Here is an 18,924-nt window from a genome sequence, read left to right as displayed (position 1 = left end):
GCTTCTGAAAGCTATGGGAACACACTGTCCCAGACTGCCAACTAAAGAGTAACTTGGCAGCGCATTTCAAGATTTGATGACTTGATGGGTCATGAGGATGAGCTATCATTTTGGCCGCTATTTTCAGTGTTTCTTCCCTTGACCACTGGAACATGAGGACAGAGGTTCATTTCACAGAGCAGCTGTCTATCCATCTTTCTCTGTCTGTTGCATGTGTTGTGTGTCTGGTTTCATTTCTGTTAACTCGCCACATACAGAGTTTAGGGGTTGGGATGAGGTGTGCCCAGACTGAAATCAGGAGTTTTTGTGTTAAATTTCAGTTTAGAATGAAACTTCAGTTGGCACAAACATGTTTTTCCTTCATTACACCTTTAACCATCAAGGGCTCCTTTCAGAAACAGTCCTCAGCATTTCAGAGAAGTCAGAGCTGACTTTCTTTTTTCTTCCAGAGTCAAACTGAGGACATTCCAGGCAATAAGATGGACTTGTCTGTAGGTATGTATAATTTCATTTAATTGAAATATGGGACCACATGCAGTATTTTCACGTAGATGATATGCTCTGCTTTGGAAAGGTTTGATCCTTACTTATTAGTGCTCCCCATCAAAGAGGGACACGGTGATAGATGCCATCTGGTATCTTGGCTGCAAGCTTTGAATACTTACACAGCCAATGCTAGAATGCAACGTTGGGATGTATACCTGTCCAGAACACAACTGTAACTCAGAGAAGGGACATCCTATGAATCTGTGTTGATTTATGCAGTTCACGTTCATTGTTAGTGTCAAGAAAGTGAGGGTCTTTCTTTCCTGTTGCTCTTGACAGTAGGACATCCCTATTAGCTTAGGTCCCTGGAGGTGATGCAAGTTAAAGACTATCTGTTGGTGATTTCTTCAGTTGCTTGCCTCAGGTTTTTATGAATTATTTTCTCAGTAGAACTAGATTTTTCCCTGAAGATAACCTCACCACAAATCCTGCACAGCTTAAGTGGAGTGGAGCGTGGGGAAAACATGAACCTAGACGAGAAGTTGAATTTGACTACTTGGATTAACTGTGTTACCTAATCCTATTTAATCACCTTGGAATTTGCCATGACTTTTTTCTTTGGCAGGCTGTCTACAAAGCAAACTGTCAGAATCTTTTTGTTCTTGAAATCAGGTTTGGTTTTACATTCTGTTTTTCTCCGGATTGTTAATGAATAGTCGCTGACATTGTATTACGGTAGAAATACCACACGTTTCTAAACTCTTCTGCCATTTGAGCTGATTGTTTCCCTGCAAGATTCTTAGAGTATATATTGAAAGAAATGATCCAATTTTAGTGTTTCTTTTTTTCTTTTCTTCCTTATTGAGTCCTTTGAAGACTCAGTAAAGATAGAAACATACACAGCACAGTCTTAGATACTTAGAAACAGGAAGAAGGTCTCCTTCCTGTGTTCAGTTTTTGATTCTTTGGAATCTATGGAAGCAGGAAGGTTGCTTTATGTCCTTGCTTACAAAGACAGACCTGGTCCAGTCAAAGTCAAATAAATGAAGTAGTTCAATTTTGTGTATGTGGATAAGTGGCAACGGTAAGGCATCTGGTCCGATGCTGACCCTCTTTGCACTAGTGCTGTCAACAGCATCTGTCACTGTTGTAGGCATCACATCTTGTAATGGAGTTGGGATTTTCTCAGCCAAAAAAAAATTGATTATTTGGATCATGGTTTAATCTTCATTGGTAGTGAAGTTGTAGATTGGCAGTAATCAAGGTGTACATTTGGTATCAGCTCCAGTTTTAGTATTTTAATGCAATCTGAAGATTTTCAGTATCGCTTGGCTTAAAAAATACTGCTTTCTTAAAAGGTATATTTTTTTCTGCTGCATCATGCCTTATAGAGGAGGATGAAGGGAAGGTTCCTTTTTCCACAAATTCTTTCTTTCCTGTTAACAGTTAAGGACCCCTTATCATTTTATAGTAATACTTAGTTAAGGGGAAAACAGCAGAACTTTTTCTCTCTCCTGTTTGGCTTCTGCATTCAGACTCTGCTTGTATCACGTTTCTCTAGCCTGGCTTATGCTGATTATAGTACTTCTTATTCTTTATCTCCAAATTAATTTGAATCTTTGAAACTTTCTGCTCTCAGGGATCTGAAAGGCCATCAGACCTTGTGAGGAAGAGTGTTAGACACTCAGAATATCTTGTGAAAATGCTGCAGAAAGGTTGCATTATCTTGATGTGTTGCACTTCTGTCCTTTAACATACCCATTAATGGCGACATCTTTCATCCTAGGTACATGTGTTTATTATAGTTTGCATTCCTTTTCAAAGAATAAGATTGTAATGGAGACTTCCCTCCAGCTTTTGTGTTACTTTATTCTCTGCTTAGAAGTTCTGATCTTTTTACTTATGCTTGTTGCTTGTGAAAAGTATAAGCTGTTTGTTCAGCCTATACTTAAATCTAAACCTCAAAAGCTGGACTTCGTTATCAGATAGTCTTGTTCATCAGCTGGATTTTGGTCACGTTTATAACGTGCCAGGCTTTAGTAGCCAGATAGCTCCAACTTAGGATTTTCCCAATTCGGGGATAAATGTGCATTGAACTCCATTAAATCCGTAGTTGGAGACCACATGTATCAAAGAAAACACAGGCTTTTGTATGCACAGAGTAACTTGGCTCTGATCATCACGCTTCTTAAAATAGGTCCAGTTGTCATAGTAATTGCCATAGTAATTCTTAGTATGTGGGTCTCAGTCTTGTTTGAAAAATATGTTGCTTTGGTTGCAAGGTACTATACCGACCAAGAGAGAAAAGAGATGGATCAATAGAGTGCCTGAGGCGGATTTACTTCCCTTATTGTTTATTATCAGATCTCTTCAACAGATAGCTTGTTGAACTTTGAAAATAGGAAATAGGATGCAACTTTTATCTACTGACAGAAGTCCTGAGATGTGAAGTTTGATACTGCAGTAAGTAGCTTGTCAGGACCGCTTAATACTTTAACTTCTCACTCTGACAGCCACTTCTGTCTTTTCTCTAATGTATTAGCAGCAACTTCTGCAGATCATGGAATTCTCAAATCATCTGTAAAGACTGAGAAATTCATTTCCATTTCTGTTGATTCAAATGCAGTTCATACTGTAGACTATTGTAAATACATAACAAAGCTGTAACTGGAGTGGAACGACTCAGTGTGGTTGCTGAATAGTCTTGGATATTGTGACTTAATGGCAAAAGTATAAAACCAGTATCTTTCAAATGTTTTAGCAGTCAATTAGAAAACATATTTCAAATGTTTTCTTTTCTGTATTATTTTACTACACAGGTTGTACGGATTTTTAATGCGTTGATTCTTGTATGTATATACTTACAGATTTTTTTTCCTTTCAGCTGTGTGCATGTGGTGAGGGAGATACACTTAACAGCTTTTTTTCTTCATCAGGCATGAAAGTCGTCTTTCAAGCTCTTGTTTCATTTTCTAGTTTTCACAGTGTCTCTTAGAGCTATTAGTAGTGGGGAGAAAAACATCTGATGAAGTGTCTTCTTTTACAAAGATGATGGAACTTTTAACCTGTTCTACCATTCCCTATGTAGTTGATTTGAGTTTTTATATTTGCTCATGCATAAGTGTTCTTGCTAACTGCAGAGGTGGTAGGTCACTGTTTTTGTGATAAATGACGTTGAAGTCATCAGAGAAGATGAAACTGGATCAACTCTCAAGGTACCCAGAAGAAAAACCCATGTAATTGGTGGTTGATTTCATAGGTCCTTGGCAGTAGGAGATTTGCAACAGGGCATGAACAAGAGATGCTGACTTTGAGAATCTTTTTTTAGAAAGTGTTTCCAGGATTTTACAATTATTAATTGTCTGCTGTGTATAATAAAGACTTCAGTGTTTGTCAGTGGTAGGATAACATATCCATCACCAAGTTCCTTTACTGAAAGTCAGAAGTTTTGGTTAAATATGGTGACAGGCTTTTTGAACTGTTGTTGTAAAGGCCATCTGTTCTATTAAACACAAGTACTTAACACTGAAAATACAAATAAAGCTTGGTTCTACCACGTTGCTTATATTTTAAAATTAATATGTTTTCCATTTACTTCAACATAACACTGTTCATCCGATGCAAGTGCCAAGTATGACAGAAAGAATTGTTCTTTGACCGTGGTTTTATGTAAGGCAGCAACTTCCTTTGGTCAGGACTTGGCTGATGATATGAAGAAAGATGTCTTGTCCACTGCGAGTGGTAGTTTCCTCATCTGTTATTAACATCTCTTTCTCATGCTTCACTGGATTACTCAGTAAACAATGTCAGGAGACTTGAAGAGGTTGTTTGAAAAGTGTCTCTTACAGGTTGTATAATTGCTACGTACAGGCTGAGGGAGATTGATTCTCTGGTGCAGGGAAGTTACGCTAGACCAGAAGGTTGTTGTTGTTCAAGGACTGAGTTCACATTACTGCGGGAGAATTTTGACCAATTTATTCATACTTGTACACAAATTGCAAGAAAGGCTTTGAATTAAATTCCCTGAATTGGTTTGTTCAGTCTTAAAAATGGAACTTCCTCTTTTGTTTCTTCAGCGTCCTTTGGTGGGAACTGTTGGCTATGCTAAATTGTAAGATAAATCTGATTTGTACAAGATGTAAATAAGACAAATCTGATCTTAAAGATTTTTTCTTTGGCTGTCAACCTGATGTTATGCAAGGCAGTGGATACGATTGGCACTAATTATGCTTTCTTTCCTGTTTTCTGCAGGTGGTCTCCCAGATAAGAAGTTTGAGGTAGATAAACGAGCCATGAATCTCGGGGATTTTAATGACATAATGAGAAAGGATCGATCTGGGTTCCGTCCACCTAATTCCAAAGACATGGGAACCACAGATAGTGGGCCTTATTTTGAGAAGGTGAGAGAAGTATCTTTAGATAAATTAAAATTAGCCTCTGTATTTGAGATACTAGTTTTAATCCTACTCCTCTGGAAGTGCTAAAAATCCACTCACCATGGATAAACTCAGCAGTTAAAGGTGTGAGGGAGTTATGTTTGTAGAATGGATGTGTTTATAAAACAGAGGAGTCGGGTATGTACAAACAAGCTAAATCATCTAGGTAGAAAAATGCTTTTTATTCTACAACAGACTTTTTTTAAATCATAGAATCATAGAATCACAAGGTTGGATGATCAGGAAGGAATTCTTCTGTTTTTCTTGTGAGGGTAAATGACTGGTAGTAATGAAATTCATTACAGGTTTCATCACAGTGATTCTTTTGGTTACTGACTACAGTCATCTACTGTAAAAAGATTGGTTTTAGATTAAGTAAACATAAGTAATCACAGTCTTCCAAATTTTTTTCTGCTTTCATGTCTGTGATGTATTGGAAACCCCTTCTAAGTTCTGCAAACCTTTTTGCTATATGTCCGTGTGCTGTGAGCTTCTGTATGACATCTGTTTCTCTGTGACATCTGTTGTGTGTTATGGTAGCATCTCTTTCATATTCTTGCCTGTTTCAAGTAGAAGCTTTCACTATTGTTATCAAATATTAATTGCTGCGCGTTATGAATTGGAGATTGTCCAGTAGATTCAGAATGTTTGTTGTGGGTTTTTTTAAATAGATTTTATCACATGTAAAATGGGAGAAAATGCATAAAAATTCTGTAGGTGTGTTAATGTGTGATTTTTTTAAAAAAACTCCTCCATTTTGGCATAACAGGCCAAAAACAGTTTTGTCGACTCCCTCTGGTGGCCCATTTAATAAATACCACTAGCAGACCTAATGCTTTCCAAACACAGATGATGTTCATAGGTATGTGCTACTATTAGGAATTAACTGAAGATCTGTTTGTTTCTGTAGTGGTAGTAGCCACTGTCGGAAATGAGCTTCATTAGTGCAACCGACTTCTCAAAATGTTTTTCTTAGAAGAAAACTTCAGGGATTTATTGATCAATTCCTTGGACCAGAATGGTGATTGTTAAGTGATCGTTTGAGTCGGAACTTTTGTCCATGTAATTGCTATTACAAATTAACTTTGCTTCTTCCTAGTCACTCACCGTCCCTCTTTTTCTCCTCTTGCATTCTGTTGCTTCACTAACCAACTCCTGCTGTTGGCTTCAGCTGACTTTGCCTTTCTCCAATCAAGATGGGTGCCTTGGGGATGAGGCTCCCTGCTCTCCCTTCTCCCCTTCTCCCAGCTACAAGCTGTCTCCCTCTGGTTCCACACTATCCAACGTCGGCCTTGGAGCAATCGGCTCAGGGCTCAGTCCCCAAAACTACGCTGCTAGACAAGTAAGCAGGCCACCTTATAAGATGCGTTGTTAATATGGCTGCAACCTGGGCTTAATCCTGGTTAGTTGGTTGCTTGCATTTGTTTTCCTACCAAATAAATAAATAACAGAAATCTCAGTTATATCAAACCATCCACTTTTTTTCCTGTCATCAAAATGTATTCTTTCTGGTTTTGTTGGCCTCTTACTTGCTGAATCACAGTGCAACAGCAGACAGATTTATTTTTCAGAAGTCATGGAGTTAGTTAGTAAAGAACTCTATATTGATGTATAGCGTATATTGAAAATCTAGTTAGAGGCTGTTGGTTTGCCTCACCAGCCCCCAACACTGAGTTTTTCCAGACTACCCAATAACCTCATGTGTAGAAATATTTCTTTAAAAATGTTGCAGTCCTTTTGCATAGTGTCTATTCCTTCCCCCCTTCCCTACAGACCGTGGAAAGGACTGGTTTTTGCAACGTTTAAAAATCGTTGAAGTAGCAATGGTTTTGTTCTGTGCATGGAGGAATGGCAGGGAAGAAGTGGAGTGGTTGATTATATTTGGAATAATTCCTTGCTATTGTGTTTTGCATTATACAAGGAGAAAACATTGCAGGAATGCTAGGAAATTAAAGAACAGAACTGAGCATTACAACCGGACTGGCTCATATAGTCATGTGGCTGACACGGTGGTGTTTCTGTGTGTTGTCTCTCTGTTTCTATGTGATGCAGTGTTGAACATCAGATTAAATCCAGAATTTGTAGACATATCCTCGAATTCAGTGTACAGAACTCCACTGAGCTTTAGAGAAAGCTGAATGTGTAGCAGCAGCTCCAAGCTTCTCAAAAATGTTAGTATGCAGTTGATCCCAGTGAGTTCTTTCCAGAATACAAGCTTTTCTGTCTCTTGGGAGTTGTTTTCTTTTTTCTGTCTGTCCTCCTGCTGCATGCTCAGTATGACATGCTGGGCTGCTTCTGAAAGAGGAGATGTATTGAGAAGATGCAGTGTAGGTGAACGAGGCAATGCACAGTGCTACCAGTACAGAAGTAGAATGAGAGACTTGTGTTTTACCAAAATGATAGCGGAGAATGCGCAGTATTATGGCAGAAGGGAGGCAAAGCTTATGAAATTCTGGCTTAGAGGGGTAGGAAGAGTTCCAAGAAGTTCTAAGACTTCAGATTTGAAGAAAGGTAAACTTAAGTTAGATACAGGTATGGAGAGAGAGAACAGAACGTTGGCTGAGGGGTAAAAAAGAGTGCTGTTTAGAAGCCATAGTACATGACAGAAGCAGGTATGGATCAAGGGATCCTTGCATACAGTGGAGAAGGGGAGTTGCTGAAGGTCTTGGAATGGAAAGGACAGGGTCATGGCATGTAAGGACCTGTTGGAGTACAAGAGAGAAGTGCGTTGGCTTCCGTTTTTAGAAGCAGCGGCGCACAGCTGCACATGTAGGAGACTGTCCGTAACATCTCCTGTGGCTTTTTGTTGAAAGATGTTAGAAAAGGACAGGCTGCTCAGAGTCTGAAATAATGGAACATAATCACAAACTCTCTTTGGTCTTTCTGTACAGTAGGATTTACTACTACAGAAGTTCCTTTAAAAACAGGAAACTGTTCTCATAAAAAAAAAATATGAAGAAACAGCAAGTGTTCTGTTTGCTTAAGAAAAAAATCACCAGGAGAGGTTTTTTTTTTTCATCTTTGCGAGTTTGCCTACTCTTTACCTTTTCTTTAACTTAATAAGGGGGAAAAAAAGGAAAACAACAAAAAAAAATCTCAATCCAGAATGCTGAATATTTCCCATCACAAGGAAATTTTTCATGAAAATTTTGAGTTCTGATTTGTTAGTGGAAAGCCTGCAGCAAAAGTAACACAATTGAGTGATACTTTGGCAGCCTAATGGGACAAAGTACCTCACTTTTCTAAAACAATGGCCAAAAATTCTCACTGACAGTCCTACCATACTTTGAAGCTAGTGGAATGTTTTTTGAGCTTGTTGTTTGTATTTAGTTTCTGTTTCCCAACATGCAGCATGCAAAATACAAAACACAAACTTAGTCATGTGCTTTGAAATACATGAACATGACTCTTCAGTGTAGAAGAGAAAGAGCCTGCATCTTGAAAATGTAGTACAGCGGTCTTAATGCAGGTGCAATGTTACTGATGTAGGGCAAACATTTCAGTAATTTGAACAATACTCTGTTGAAGCCAGTACTTGCCTCATTACTTATAAATAGCTAGTGGCATAGAAACCCATTATTCTGAAGAATTCTTCTCACTACTGCTTTAATTTTATAGGGTGGCAATCATGGTTTGTTTGGAAACAGCACAGCACAATCGAGGGGCATGCACACACCAGTGCAGCCACTAAATCCTTCCCCCAATATCCGGGCGCAAGTGCCTCCCCAATTTCTTTCTCCCCAGGTAAGGAATTTAAAGTAACCGGTTACTTGTAAAGAAAAGAAAAAAGAAAGCAAAGGAGGGAGCTGCAGCCTTCAGCACGCATCACTGAGATTGTCATAGTCTTGATGTTAAGAAACAGAAAACGTAGATAGAAATTTTAACCACTCTCAACTGTGAATTTTAAATTCATTGAGAGATGAAATTCTGCAGAAGAATTAGCCTTCTGTCATTCCAAGGCAGTGGGTTGAAAGTGCTCTCTACCAGTGTTTTAAAACCTCAGGGTGAATTCAGAAATCCTGTGTCTTACGTAGAGCGTTGGAAAGTATTTAAAAACAAAACTCAAGAGAAATACAAACATTTTTCTAAGTGTGACAAACTGCTTAATTTTTTTCAAGCAGGTTTGTCTCAAGCTTTGTGTTTCAGTTACATTGCAGATCTTTTAACGAAGACTTCAGGCTCTCCAACTGCGCAAGTTTAGCTTTTCTTTGCACTTGGTGAATACTTTTGGAGATTATCTTGAGTACCTGTGTAACTCACATATGCAGGGAGAAATAGGGGGATTCTTCTCCGCCTACTCCTGTCTTTTACTACAGCTTATTCAGCATACACAGAAATTAACCCTTTCTGTGAGGCACTGTTCCTTTGCTACAGTGACTGCCTGAATGCCTTTCTTTTTCCTTGTCGAGCAGTACGTTTTTAATGTGATGATGCAGTACTGTGATTACTGGTTAGCTGCACATATATCAGGATTTTACTCTAGTGTAGTCTCTAGCAACTAATTGGTTGGGGGAGGAACCTTTGTGTGTGTGTGTGTGTGTGTGTGTGCGCGTCTGCATCTGCACATGTAATATTGTATATTGTCAATCAAGTGAGATTCACTCTGCTCAAGCCATAAACTGTGCATGTTTAAATGTGTTGTGTTAAGAAATCTGTAATGTCTTTCCCCAAACACCATTTAAGATTGGTGTCCTATCTATTCCTCTATACAAATGCTTCCATTTCTTTATGTTATCTTGTAGCAGTCTATTTCTTGAGGATATCTAATTGGTTTCCATGCAGGTTTCGGCCTCCATGCTCAAACAGTTCCCCAACAGTGGCTTGAATCCAGGTCTTTTCAATGTGGGGCCCCAGCTTTCTCCACAACAGATTGCCATGCTGAGCCAGCTTCCACAGATTCCCCAGTTTCAATTAGTAAGTAGCTAGTTATCTTGTGAAACAGACTGTTTGCAAATTGTCTGCTGAATTTTCTTTTTACATCTGTTCTGATTCTGTTTTGTTCTACTGATGCTGCGATTTTTTTGTACAAGTATTCCGTGCTTGTTGTACATGAAAATACAGCCCTCCTAGAGGCCAGCAGATAATCTGAGCAGCCCTGTGTAATTATTGTGTATGTTGTCATGGGCTGGTAATGATTCTGAGCCACATCTTTGTGTATTGAAAGCAGTTGGCTGATTTTTTTAATGAAATTTTCTTCAGACTTGTGGTCTCAGTGATGGCAATAAAGCAGGTACTACTGATGCTCTTGCATGATGTAAAGTTAGAAACAATTAAAGGAGGTAATGTTTTTCTAAAGCTTTTGTTGTTAGTTTTATTTCGTTGTGAGGGGTGAGGAATTGTTCACCTCTGCCTAAGTTCTGAGTAAAGTGTTGGCTGGTCGTCAGCTCTTGGCAGTTAGATTTCCCTTGCAGAGTTTTCAGTTTTCACCCTTCCCACCCCCGCTTGTCTTGCAGGCATGTCAGCTCCTCCTTCAGCAGCAGCAGCAGCAGCAGCAGCTGTTACAGAGCCAGAGGAAGTTATCTCAAGCTGTGCGACAGCAGCAGGAGCAACAGGTGGGGCACTGTTTCTGTCAGTCATGTGAAAGCATAAAGTGTACTAACACTGTACGTGTCAGAGATCACGGGCCTTTGAATCTTTTTCACACTGTTTCTTCAGTACCATCCCTATTTATATATCTTTTTTGTTTGGTTGTTCTTGCAGATTGCTCGTATGGTGAGTGCCCTCCAGCAGCAGCAGCAGAGGCAGCCTGGCATGAAGCATTCACCATCCCACCCTGTTGGGCCTAAGCCACATATAGACAGCATGGTACCCAATCCTTTGAATGTGGGTCTTTCAGATTTACAGACCAAAGGACAAATACCTGGATACGGTTCAGGTAAGCGCTCCCATGGAATGAGCAATTTATATGTAATCGATAGAGCAAAGGTTACAAGAAATGTGAGCTCTTGATAAAACTGCATAATTTTTATTACACAAACAGCATATCACAGTGTACCTTAAGTGCCGTGCTGACTTAACAGGCTTATTGTAATGTTATTTTTCAAACATTTCATTTGTTAATGCTTGAATTTTACTTCATTTATAATTGCAGGGCCTCCACATTTGAGGACGTTTAAATAAAAAGCAACAAATGATAATGGTTTTTGGTTTTGTTTCACAGGCTTTGGCTCAAGCAGCATGGATTATGGCATGGTGGGAGGGAAAGAAGCTGGAACAGAATCCCGCTTTAAACAGTGGACTATGATGGAAGGGCTGCCCTCTGTGGCTTCACAAGATGCCAATATGCACAAAAATGGTGAGAGAGGATTGGCTGTTTTGGGAGTGCTCTTGCAGTATCATCTCACCAGAGGTGAAATAGCTCAGGTGTAACTGCTACCAGCTAGTTAACATCTAGCCTCAATACCGTGCATCTTAACTGTTCTTGATTTTAGCCTTCCATATTCTCATAAAGACCCCTACCTTTCCAGAGTGTAAATATGTCTTTTTAATGCTTCAGGTGCAATAGTGCCCCCTGGAAAGGCTCGCGGAGGATCGCCCTACAACCAGTTCGACATAATTCAGGGCGACCCACTAGGCGGCCATGCAGGCCCTGCTGGTGATAGTTGGTTACCTGCCAAATCTCCACCGACAAACAAGATCGGAAGCAAATCCAGCAACGCCAGCTGGCCTCCAGGTATTACATGGGGGCAGGGATTATGTCCCACCTTTATAGTAGATGTGCTGGGATCTTTCCTCAGTAACCACTGCAAAGAACGTATTTGGTTGGCTTTTCACGTTTTTTTTTTTTTTAATGTCCTGCATATTAAGACATAGATGTTGAATTTCCAGTTAAAAAAAGTCTGAGCTAAATATGAACTGATGAATTGTCTGATTAGTATTTTGTTTTTATGAGTTGAACCTTCATTGTTCTTTACACTTAAGGAAATTTTCATCTGAACTTTTGTCCATTAAATGCATAATACCAACTCCCTCCTTTTATATTCATTCCTTACTTGTGTTGTATTACACTGACACGGGATTTAAAAATTCTAATGGATAGTACGGAATCAGAGTGCAGAAGATAGAAAAACTGCCTTCTTGTGGTGATGGGAAAAGGATTTTCCTCTCCTGACTTTTCTTATTTGACAGTACACAAACTTTCCCTTTCAGGAATTCGTTACAAATATGATCCACAGTGGAGCACAGGACTTCTTTTGCCAGCAGTACTGGTGTAAAATGTATATGCTGTGCTATTTGTTGTGGTTCATGTTTGCTTGTGTTGTGTGAAGGATAGAAGAGTGTTAGCATATTTCAGTACTTTTCTACAATCTTTTGGATTGAGTAGAAGTTTCTTTTTGATTTACAGGCACTAACATATTCTTTAAGTCTTGTAGAGTTTCATTGGCAGAGTTTTCTGCCCACTTGAAAATGCAGGAATATCCAGGAGAAGTGTGTGTGTGTTTAAACACATAATTATTTATATAAAAGAGTCGTTAAACCCAGAGTGGTGCCCTTCTTGTTATATGGATCAGTCACCAGTATTGTTCAGCAGGTAGCAGGATGCATTGATTTTTCTGTGCCTGGAAAACTCTTAGATGCCAAATAAACATTCCTTGCTTCTAATCCTTTGCTGTGCACCCACTCAAGTAAAGGCACAGGTACATCTCTTGGGTAAACCAGTAGCACAGGCATTTCATTAAAAAGCCTAGAAATCTGTGCTACAGATACAAAACAGCTGAAAGCTTACAAAATGGAGTTAAAGCTTTTAATGTGAGAAACCTTCAGTGTCTAACTCTGGTAAGAAGATGTTTTTTTATGAGGTAACACAGTTAAAGAATTAGCTACCTCAACAATGTCTGCACGTTTACGACTTTTCTGACCACTGACTGCTTTCTGTAAAAGTGTATTTACATTACATTGCATCAGCCTGGCTGCTCATAGGGGGTTTCTTGAACTGGAATTAATGTTCATAATGCCAGAAATCCCCGAGGCTTAATTCTTTGCAGGACCTGTCTCCTAGGCTCATTGGTTACTAAAAAAACCCCACACAAGTTGAGCATCGTTTCCCTACATACCACCTGAGAAATGTATTACTGCTTGGGGTACTAGGAGAGGGATGTGAGTATCAGCTCTGCTGTGTTCCAAGGTTTTGAAGCAACTGTTGGCTCTGACAAGATTATTGGTACCAGAATTCTATTACAGAAGCAAGACACTGAATAGCTACTCTTTGTCCCTGTTTGATAACTTTGAGCTTCCTTAGTGATGCTTGCAGTCCTACTGTCAGTGATAGGTAAAATTTTTGCTATTATTTACTGTCTCACACTGAGAGAGGATAGCTGGAGTTCATGAATCCTGAACATAAACTGTCACTGGGATCATGAGTACCATCCCTCCTCTCCTGTGTAAATAAATAGCTCTTGACTGTGATTGTAGACTTCATGTAAGAGATTGTGGGTTTTGTCATGCGGCTTTTAGGTAGTTGTCACTTCGTTGTTCTCTCTCTCTCTCTCTCTCTCTCTCTCTCTCTCTCTCTCTCTCTTATGAGGTCCATAGACTACTGGGACAAATGTTACTGTCCCATTACCATCATCCATTTAAGCTGTTTCATGGCTTTGTTAGCTTTTTGGCATCCTTGAGAAGAAAAAGGTACCTATAATCATGATCTACCTTAGCAGCCCTGATTAAGGATAAAGATGGGAGGTTATTTTAACCCCATGAGTCCTTTTTCTGTCTAGGCTTGCAGATAAGGCTCACTGTCACATCCAGGTATGGAAATTTTCCTCACAGTGTTGAGAAACAAGTTGTTAGCAAAAAAAGAGGAAACCTCTTGAAATGCATGTGAGTTTCCTTTGAGTGAATATGCAGTGGTCATTCAGCATTTACCCTGATCACAGCTTTCACATTTTCCTACTGAATGCCATCTACTGCAGAAATTCTGCCATTCAGGGGAGCAGTATTTGTTCAGCACTAAGATGAATGAAGTGGTGCCCAATCAAACTGGTCTCACTGGTGGAGATGAGAGCAAGTTTTGCTGCATTGATGAGAGTTACGTCTTCTAATTACATCACATAAGCTTGCATACCTAGATAATGCTATTTTATAATTTTCTCGTAGAGGAGTTGTACAGTTATGTACTCCACGCATATTTGTTTAGACGATGTTTTTCAAATAATCCTATGTTTGAACTGTTGAGGAGATGGTTTCAGATACAATTCAGAGAAATGCACTTCATGTTTTCTTTACTATGTAGAAATATGAGAGTTTCCCTATAAGGACTGTTCATGGATGCCCATGAGAATAACTGTCATTCCTGAAGGATAGTTTGAAAATCTGTCAGTATGCTGAAGTTCACAGAACACTCTTCTGGCAGCCTATCACAAAATACTGTGCATAGAACTCAAGTAAGAAAAGTAGTCATTCACATGAAATACTGGCATGAGTACCTCCTCCCAGAAAGCTACAGAGCACTGGAACTGACAAACTGTTCCAGACCAACTTCAAAACAGTTTACTTAACTGATCTTCTGAGCAACAAGGTGGGCAGCCTAATCAGTGGTACTTACTTGACCTGCAGCCAGAGATCAGAAGCCTCATTTTTAATGTCTCCACACCTCCACACCACATTGTATTGGAGTGGATATGTTTATTGTTAAAAGCAATACAGTGTTCCTGGTCTTAGACCCTTGTTTGACCTAACTATTTGAAGAGAGGTTATGATGCACTAATTTTCAGTCTCACCAGTTCTCAGGCATCTTGACAAAGGTGAGACTTGGATTTATCTTACCGTCAGCCATTTTGTATCCTAAACTTTGTTTATGGATTCTTTCTCTTGGAACAGAGAAAATCTTTTTGACTAGACCTGAGAGTCTGCATTCAGTGATCCTTAAGCATAAGGTGATCCTTCTCTTCAGGGGACTGCTGTATTTTGGGAGAAGCTGAACATCTTTCTTTCTTCATATCGTGCCAATAGATTGTTCATACTGTTAGGAATTTTGATACCTGTTAGCCTAGATTATGTTGTAGAGTTAGAAGAAATTGGGAGATAGTGACTGACGTTTGCAGAATCTTGAAGACAGTGGGTAAGGTAAAAGCAGAATTGTAATTGTGCAACCCTTGCAGTGCTACAGCTGTGGTACAGATGCTGGAACTAAGAGCATATATTTTACATAGGTAAGAGTAATTTTTTCACCATCATGAGTAGTGAACATGAGTAGTGTTGCTTTTGGAGCTTCTGCAGACTTTTCTAGCTGGTTGAAAAAGCAGTGGAAAAATGCGCTCACAAGCAAGTGTGAGCTTGAGAGAAGGCATTTTGACATCCTTCATAGAAGTGCTAAGAGAGTGTGATGGTTGTAGCTTGCTGATAGTGGGCAGGTTTATTTTCTTGTCCCTAAGTGAGATCTCTGCTACCAACGTCAGAGGCAGAATACTGGGCTAGATGGGTCACAGTTCTGACCCATCAGAGTATTTCTTATGTCTTCTCTTGAGATTCTCCTGACAGTGCAATATCATAATCTAATACTGCCCTTGTTATGCCAACTATGTGAATCATCACTATCATATCTTCTTCCATGTTTGTCTGTCGAAGTTGTAGTCTCAACTATGCTGCATCGTTGTAACAGTAGCTGAAATGAGACTTTCCATGGCAGGTTCCTATATATATTGTTGCATTTCACCCAGATCTTGTTATCAGTTATTTCAAAACTTCAGGCTGGGAATGAAGGTATCATTCCATATTCTGTGTTTGTACCTGCAAGTGATTAATCTGTTACCTGCACTTCCTTCACACGTGTCCAAATTGTTATGCAGTACCTGTGAAGTGTCTGTATTTGGCATTATTCATTTCTTACCATCGCTTCCGGAATTGCCCACAGAACTTTATTAATTGAACATCTGTCTACTTAAAGGAGAAACCAAGTTACTCATCTTTCTTAAAGTTAATGGAGTTTTTTTTGTTGATACTCTCTCTATAACTCTGCATAATGTCTTAAAGATCTGATAGTCATGGAGCTGTAATTGAGAGACTAAAGCAGATTCTATCTTCAGTACAAAGTATGAAGAATATTAATGTGTGCACGTATCACTTTCATCAAAAGGTATCTCACATGAGCATCACTTCAGTACTGATGGGTAATGCATAAACTCTATGTACCTACAGTGCAGAGCATCCAAGGGTGCATTTACAAGCTCATACTGTAAGCACAGAAAGCATCTTAGCAGATATATAATGTATTAAGGAAGGTTAATACAGTTGAAGCCTCGTCTGAATTTAGTTAAACAAAAAGTCAAAGCAGCTCTGTATGCACTTGCAGTAGTTCTGCTGTATTGACTTGTATTCACGTACTAGAAATAGCTCTGTGGGAGGAAATACAAAGTAGATTTTAACTAAGAGGAATCTGATTTATTTTTTTTTAGGAACAGTGTGGAAGATTATCCTCCTAAAATATCCTTCACAGTTACTTCTAGTAAGCAACGTTCCATTGTCTGCATCTAACTCCTTCTTTCCTTCTGTCCCAGAGTTCCAACCAGGAGTGCCATGGAAAGGTATACAAAACATTGACCCTGAATCTGACCCCTACGTGACCCCTGGAAGTGTGCTGGGGGGGACAGCCACATCTCCCATTGTAGATACTGACCACCAACTTCTGCGGGACAACACCACAGGTAAAACAGTGAACAGCTGGCATATGATTACTTATGTCTAATATTTGAGAATATTCTGATATTCTTGTCATAACAGGATAAGTCTGTTGCATTTGACTAAGAAGGAAGCCTGTGTGCCTGTGCTCCACAGTTGTATATCGTGCAAAAGGCTGACACTGGTACAAATCATGGCTTTCTTGGGATTTAACTCTGAAACTGGCCTACTCTTCACTTTCTTTATCTTTCTGTCTTTGATAGGGTCTAATTCTTCCCTCAACACCTCGCTGCCTTCACCTGGTGCCTGGCCCTACAGTGCCTCTGACAATTCCTTCACCAACGTTCATAGCACTTCAGGTATGCAGGCTCCAAAATTTACCTGGACAGAACATTTTTCAATTATTCACTAATTCCTCTTCCTTATTCCACCGTGAAATACCCTTTTCAGTGTTCCCTTAGGAAATTTGGAAATAATAATGCGAGTGGCTGATCAGATCATTTTCCTTGTGATAATAAAATATTCTGTTGTAGTTGCTTTAGAAACTAGACTAAAATCCCTTCACTACCCTTCTCCCACTAAAACATTCTTAATTATGCAAGTTAAAGAACAAGATAGCAGTAGGCAGTAGATAGAGAAAAAAAAACAATATAAATGTGGCCCATTTATATGTAAAGTCTTAGGGGAGCCTTTGTAATTTTTTTTAAAATACCTGCTCCTGTGTGCATGAGGCAAGGAATATAGCAAGTAATAAAGCAGGTGATTTTATTCATCTTAAATTTGGAGTGCTGAAGTTCTATGAAGGGAACACTTTTTCTTCACTTTTTGTAGTGCTTACATTTCCCTGAGACACACAGAGAAACTAATTTTTAGTCAAAGGACTGAAGAGCTTAGGCAAAGATCTTTCAGTGGCTGGCCTGCAGACAGTAGTGTCCGCATCAGTAAGTAAAGTCTCCAGAGCTGTCTTATGAAGAAAGGTCTCTGCACACACTTCTGAGTAGGAAGCTGGAAATAGTTGCTTCAGACAAATAATTCGTATTTTGAGCTGCTTATAAATGCTGGAGTTTTCTTTTGAGACATCATTGTCTTTGGCAGCTTCTTAAAACTGAAGAATTGTGTGTGGATAGCAGAACTGGTGAACTTCACTGAGAGCTGCATCTGTCCCACACTGTTTTTCCAACTTCTGAGATAAAAGCAGTGTTCATATGATACCTTGCCATCTTTGCAAAACACATTGAAAATCCTGCTTACTTCTCAGGAAAGATAGTGTTCCTGCTACCAGTTCGTGGCATCACATTGGTTTGAAGCAGTACATGTATATGCAGGATTCCAATTACATAAACAATTTCTCTTTCATAGCCTGAGTAGAGGAATGACATGTATCAGCTTTCTCATCTCTGCTTGGTCTTGTCTAGCACATGAGGAGAAGAGAGGAAGGGAAAAAAAAAACTGAAGTCATAGCTAAATTGAAGACACTGCACCTCCTGCTTGCCATAAATCCTCTCTTCTCCACATCCTGTTAAACTACATACCAGTGTTGTATAGCTGGAAAATAGGTCATCTGAATTAAGGATTTAGAATTCACAAATCTATAAAACAAACTTGGTCTAGTGAACAAGGTTTGTGAGGACTTGTACACACTTCTTTAGGTTAGTGCTTAAGATCTGGGTACTGTTGACAGTTACTGTCATTGAAATACAGTGATCCAAATGTGAAGCAAAGCATGTCTTTCCTGCTTGCTCTAAGCTTTATTGTTGTGAGTCCCAGATGTATTATTTAGTGACATGTAAGCATGGATTTTAATATCTTATTTCAAATAAATAATATACGACATTTTGTTAGTAAAGAAAGATTCATTCATAAATTTGCAAAATTATAAATTAATTCTGATTCAGATAATGTTTGGCTCAAGAGCCTTTTTCCCTAGGATCTTCTGTTTGCTGATTCTGATTACAGAGCAAGGAAAAAGAAAATTACTCAAGCAATTTCAACTTAGATGTATTCCTTACTGAATGATCAATGTCTCTTGATGTCAAGAGATACAGGAGAATGTACACTCTACTTTATTAAGGACAATGAATGGGGATGAGCTTGTAAATATCCGTAACTTAGTGAAGTTTTGGGGAGCATTTAACTTCTTTTTTCTTGAAATGTGTGAGGGATGCCCACTATTATTCTACTCCTAATAGGTACTTGGCAGTATTTTCTAGTATAAATTCAGTGCGTGCTGTCAAGATAGTCTTAAAGTCCAGTTGTCATATAGCTAAATGTCCTTTGTCATGTGTTATTGTTGTGCATACTCTATAATGACATTTCTGTTGCATGAGAAAGCATTAATCTTATTGAATGACATCTTTAGCAGGTAGCATTAGCTTAGTAGACCAAGAGC

The 18,924-nt window shown here is 39.1% G+C and overlaps 1 protein-coding gene across 1 annotated transcript in view; it reads left to right on the top strand.

Moving 5' to 3' along the window:
* The window catches only part of TNRC6B (trinucleotide repeat containing adaptor 6B), a 141,535-nt gene that overhangs the window by 104,843 nt on the left and 17,768 nt on the right, over nucleotides 1-18,924 (top strand). Inside the window, exons 12-22 of the mRNA XM_046907653.1 lie at nucleotides 450-495; nucleotides 4,738-4,886; nucleotides 6,094-6,264; nucleotides 8,541-8,666; nucleotides 9,705-9,836; nucleotides 10,376-10,525; nucleotides 10,623-10,797; nucleotides 11,083-11,217; nucleotides 11,419-11,595; nucleotides 16,415-16,561; nucleotides 16,799-16,894. Coding sequence (XP_046763609.1) covers nucleotides 450-495; nucleotides 4,738-4,886; nucleotides 6,094-6,264; nucleotides 8,541-8,666; nucleotides 9,705-9,836; nucleotides 10,376-10,525; nucleotides 10,623-10,797; nucleotides 11,083-11,217; nucleotides 11,419-11,595; nucleotides 16,415-16,561; nucleotides 16,799-16,894 — 1,504 coding nt within the window. The remainder of the gene's footprint in view (nucleotides 1-449; nucleotides 496-4,737; nucleotides 4,887-6,093; nucleotides 6,265-8,540; nucleotides 8,667-9,704; nucleotides 9,837-10,375; nucleotides 10,526-10,622; nucleotides 10,798-11,082; nucleotides 11,218-11,418; nucleotides 11,596-16,414; nucleotides 16,562-16,798; nucleotides 16,895-18,924) is intronic.

The sequence above is a fragment of the Gallus gallus genome, chromosome 1, assembly GCF_016699485.2.
Source record: "Gallus gallus isolate bGalGal1 chromosome 1, bGalGal1.mat.broiler.GRCg7b, whole genome shotgun sequence".
In the NCBI taxonomy this organism is placed as follows: Eukaryota; Metazoa; Chordata; class Aves; order Galliformes; family Phasianidae; genus Gallus; species Gallus gallus.
The sequence above is the reverse complement of the archived record's forward strand: the minus strand, read 5'-3'. Positions and strand labels throughout refer to the sequence as shown.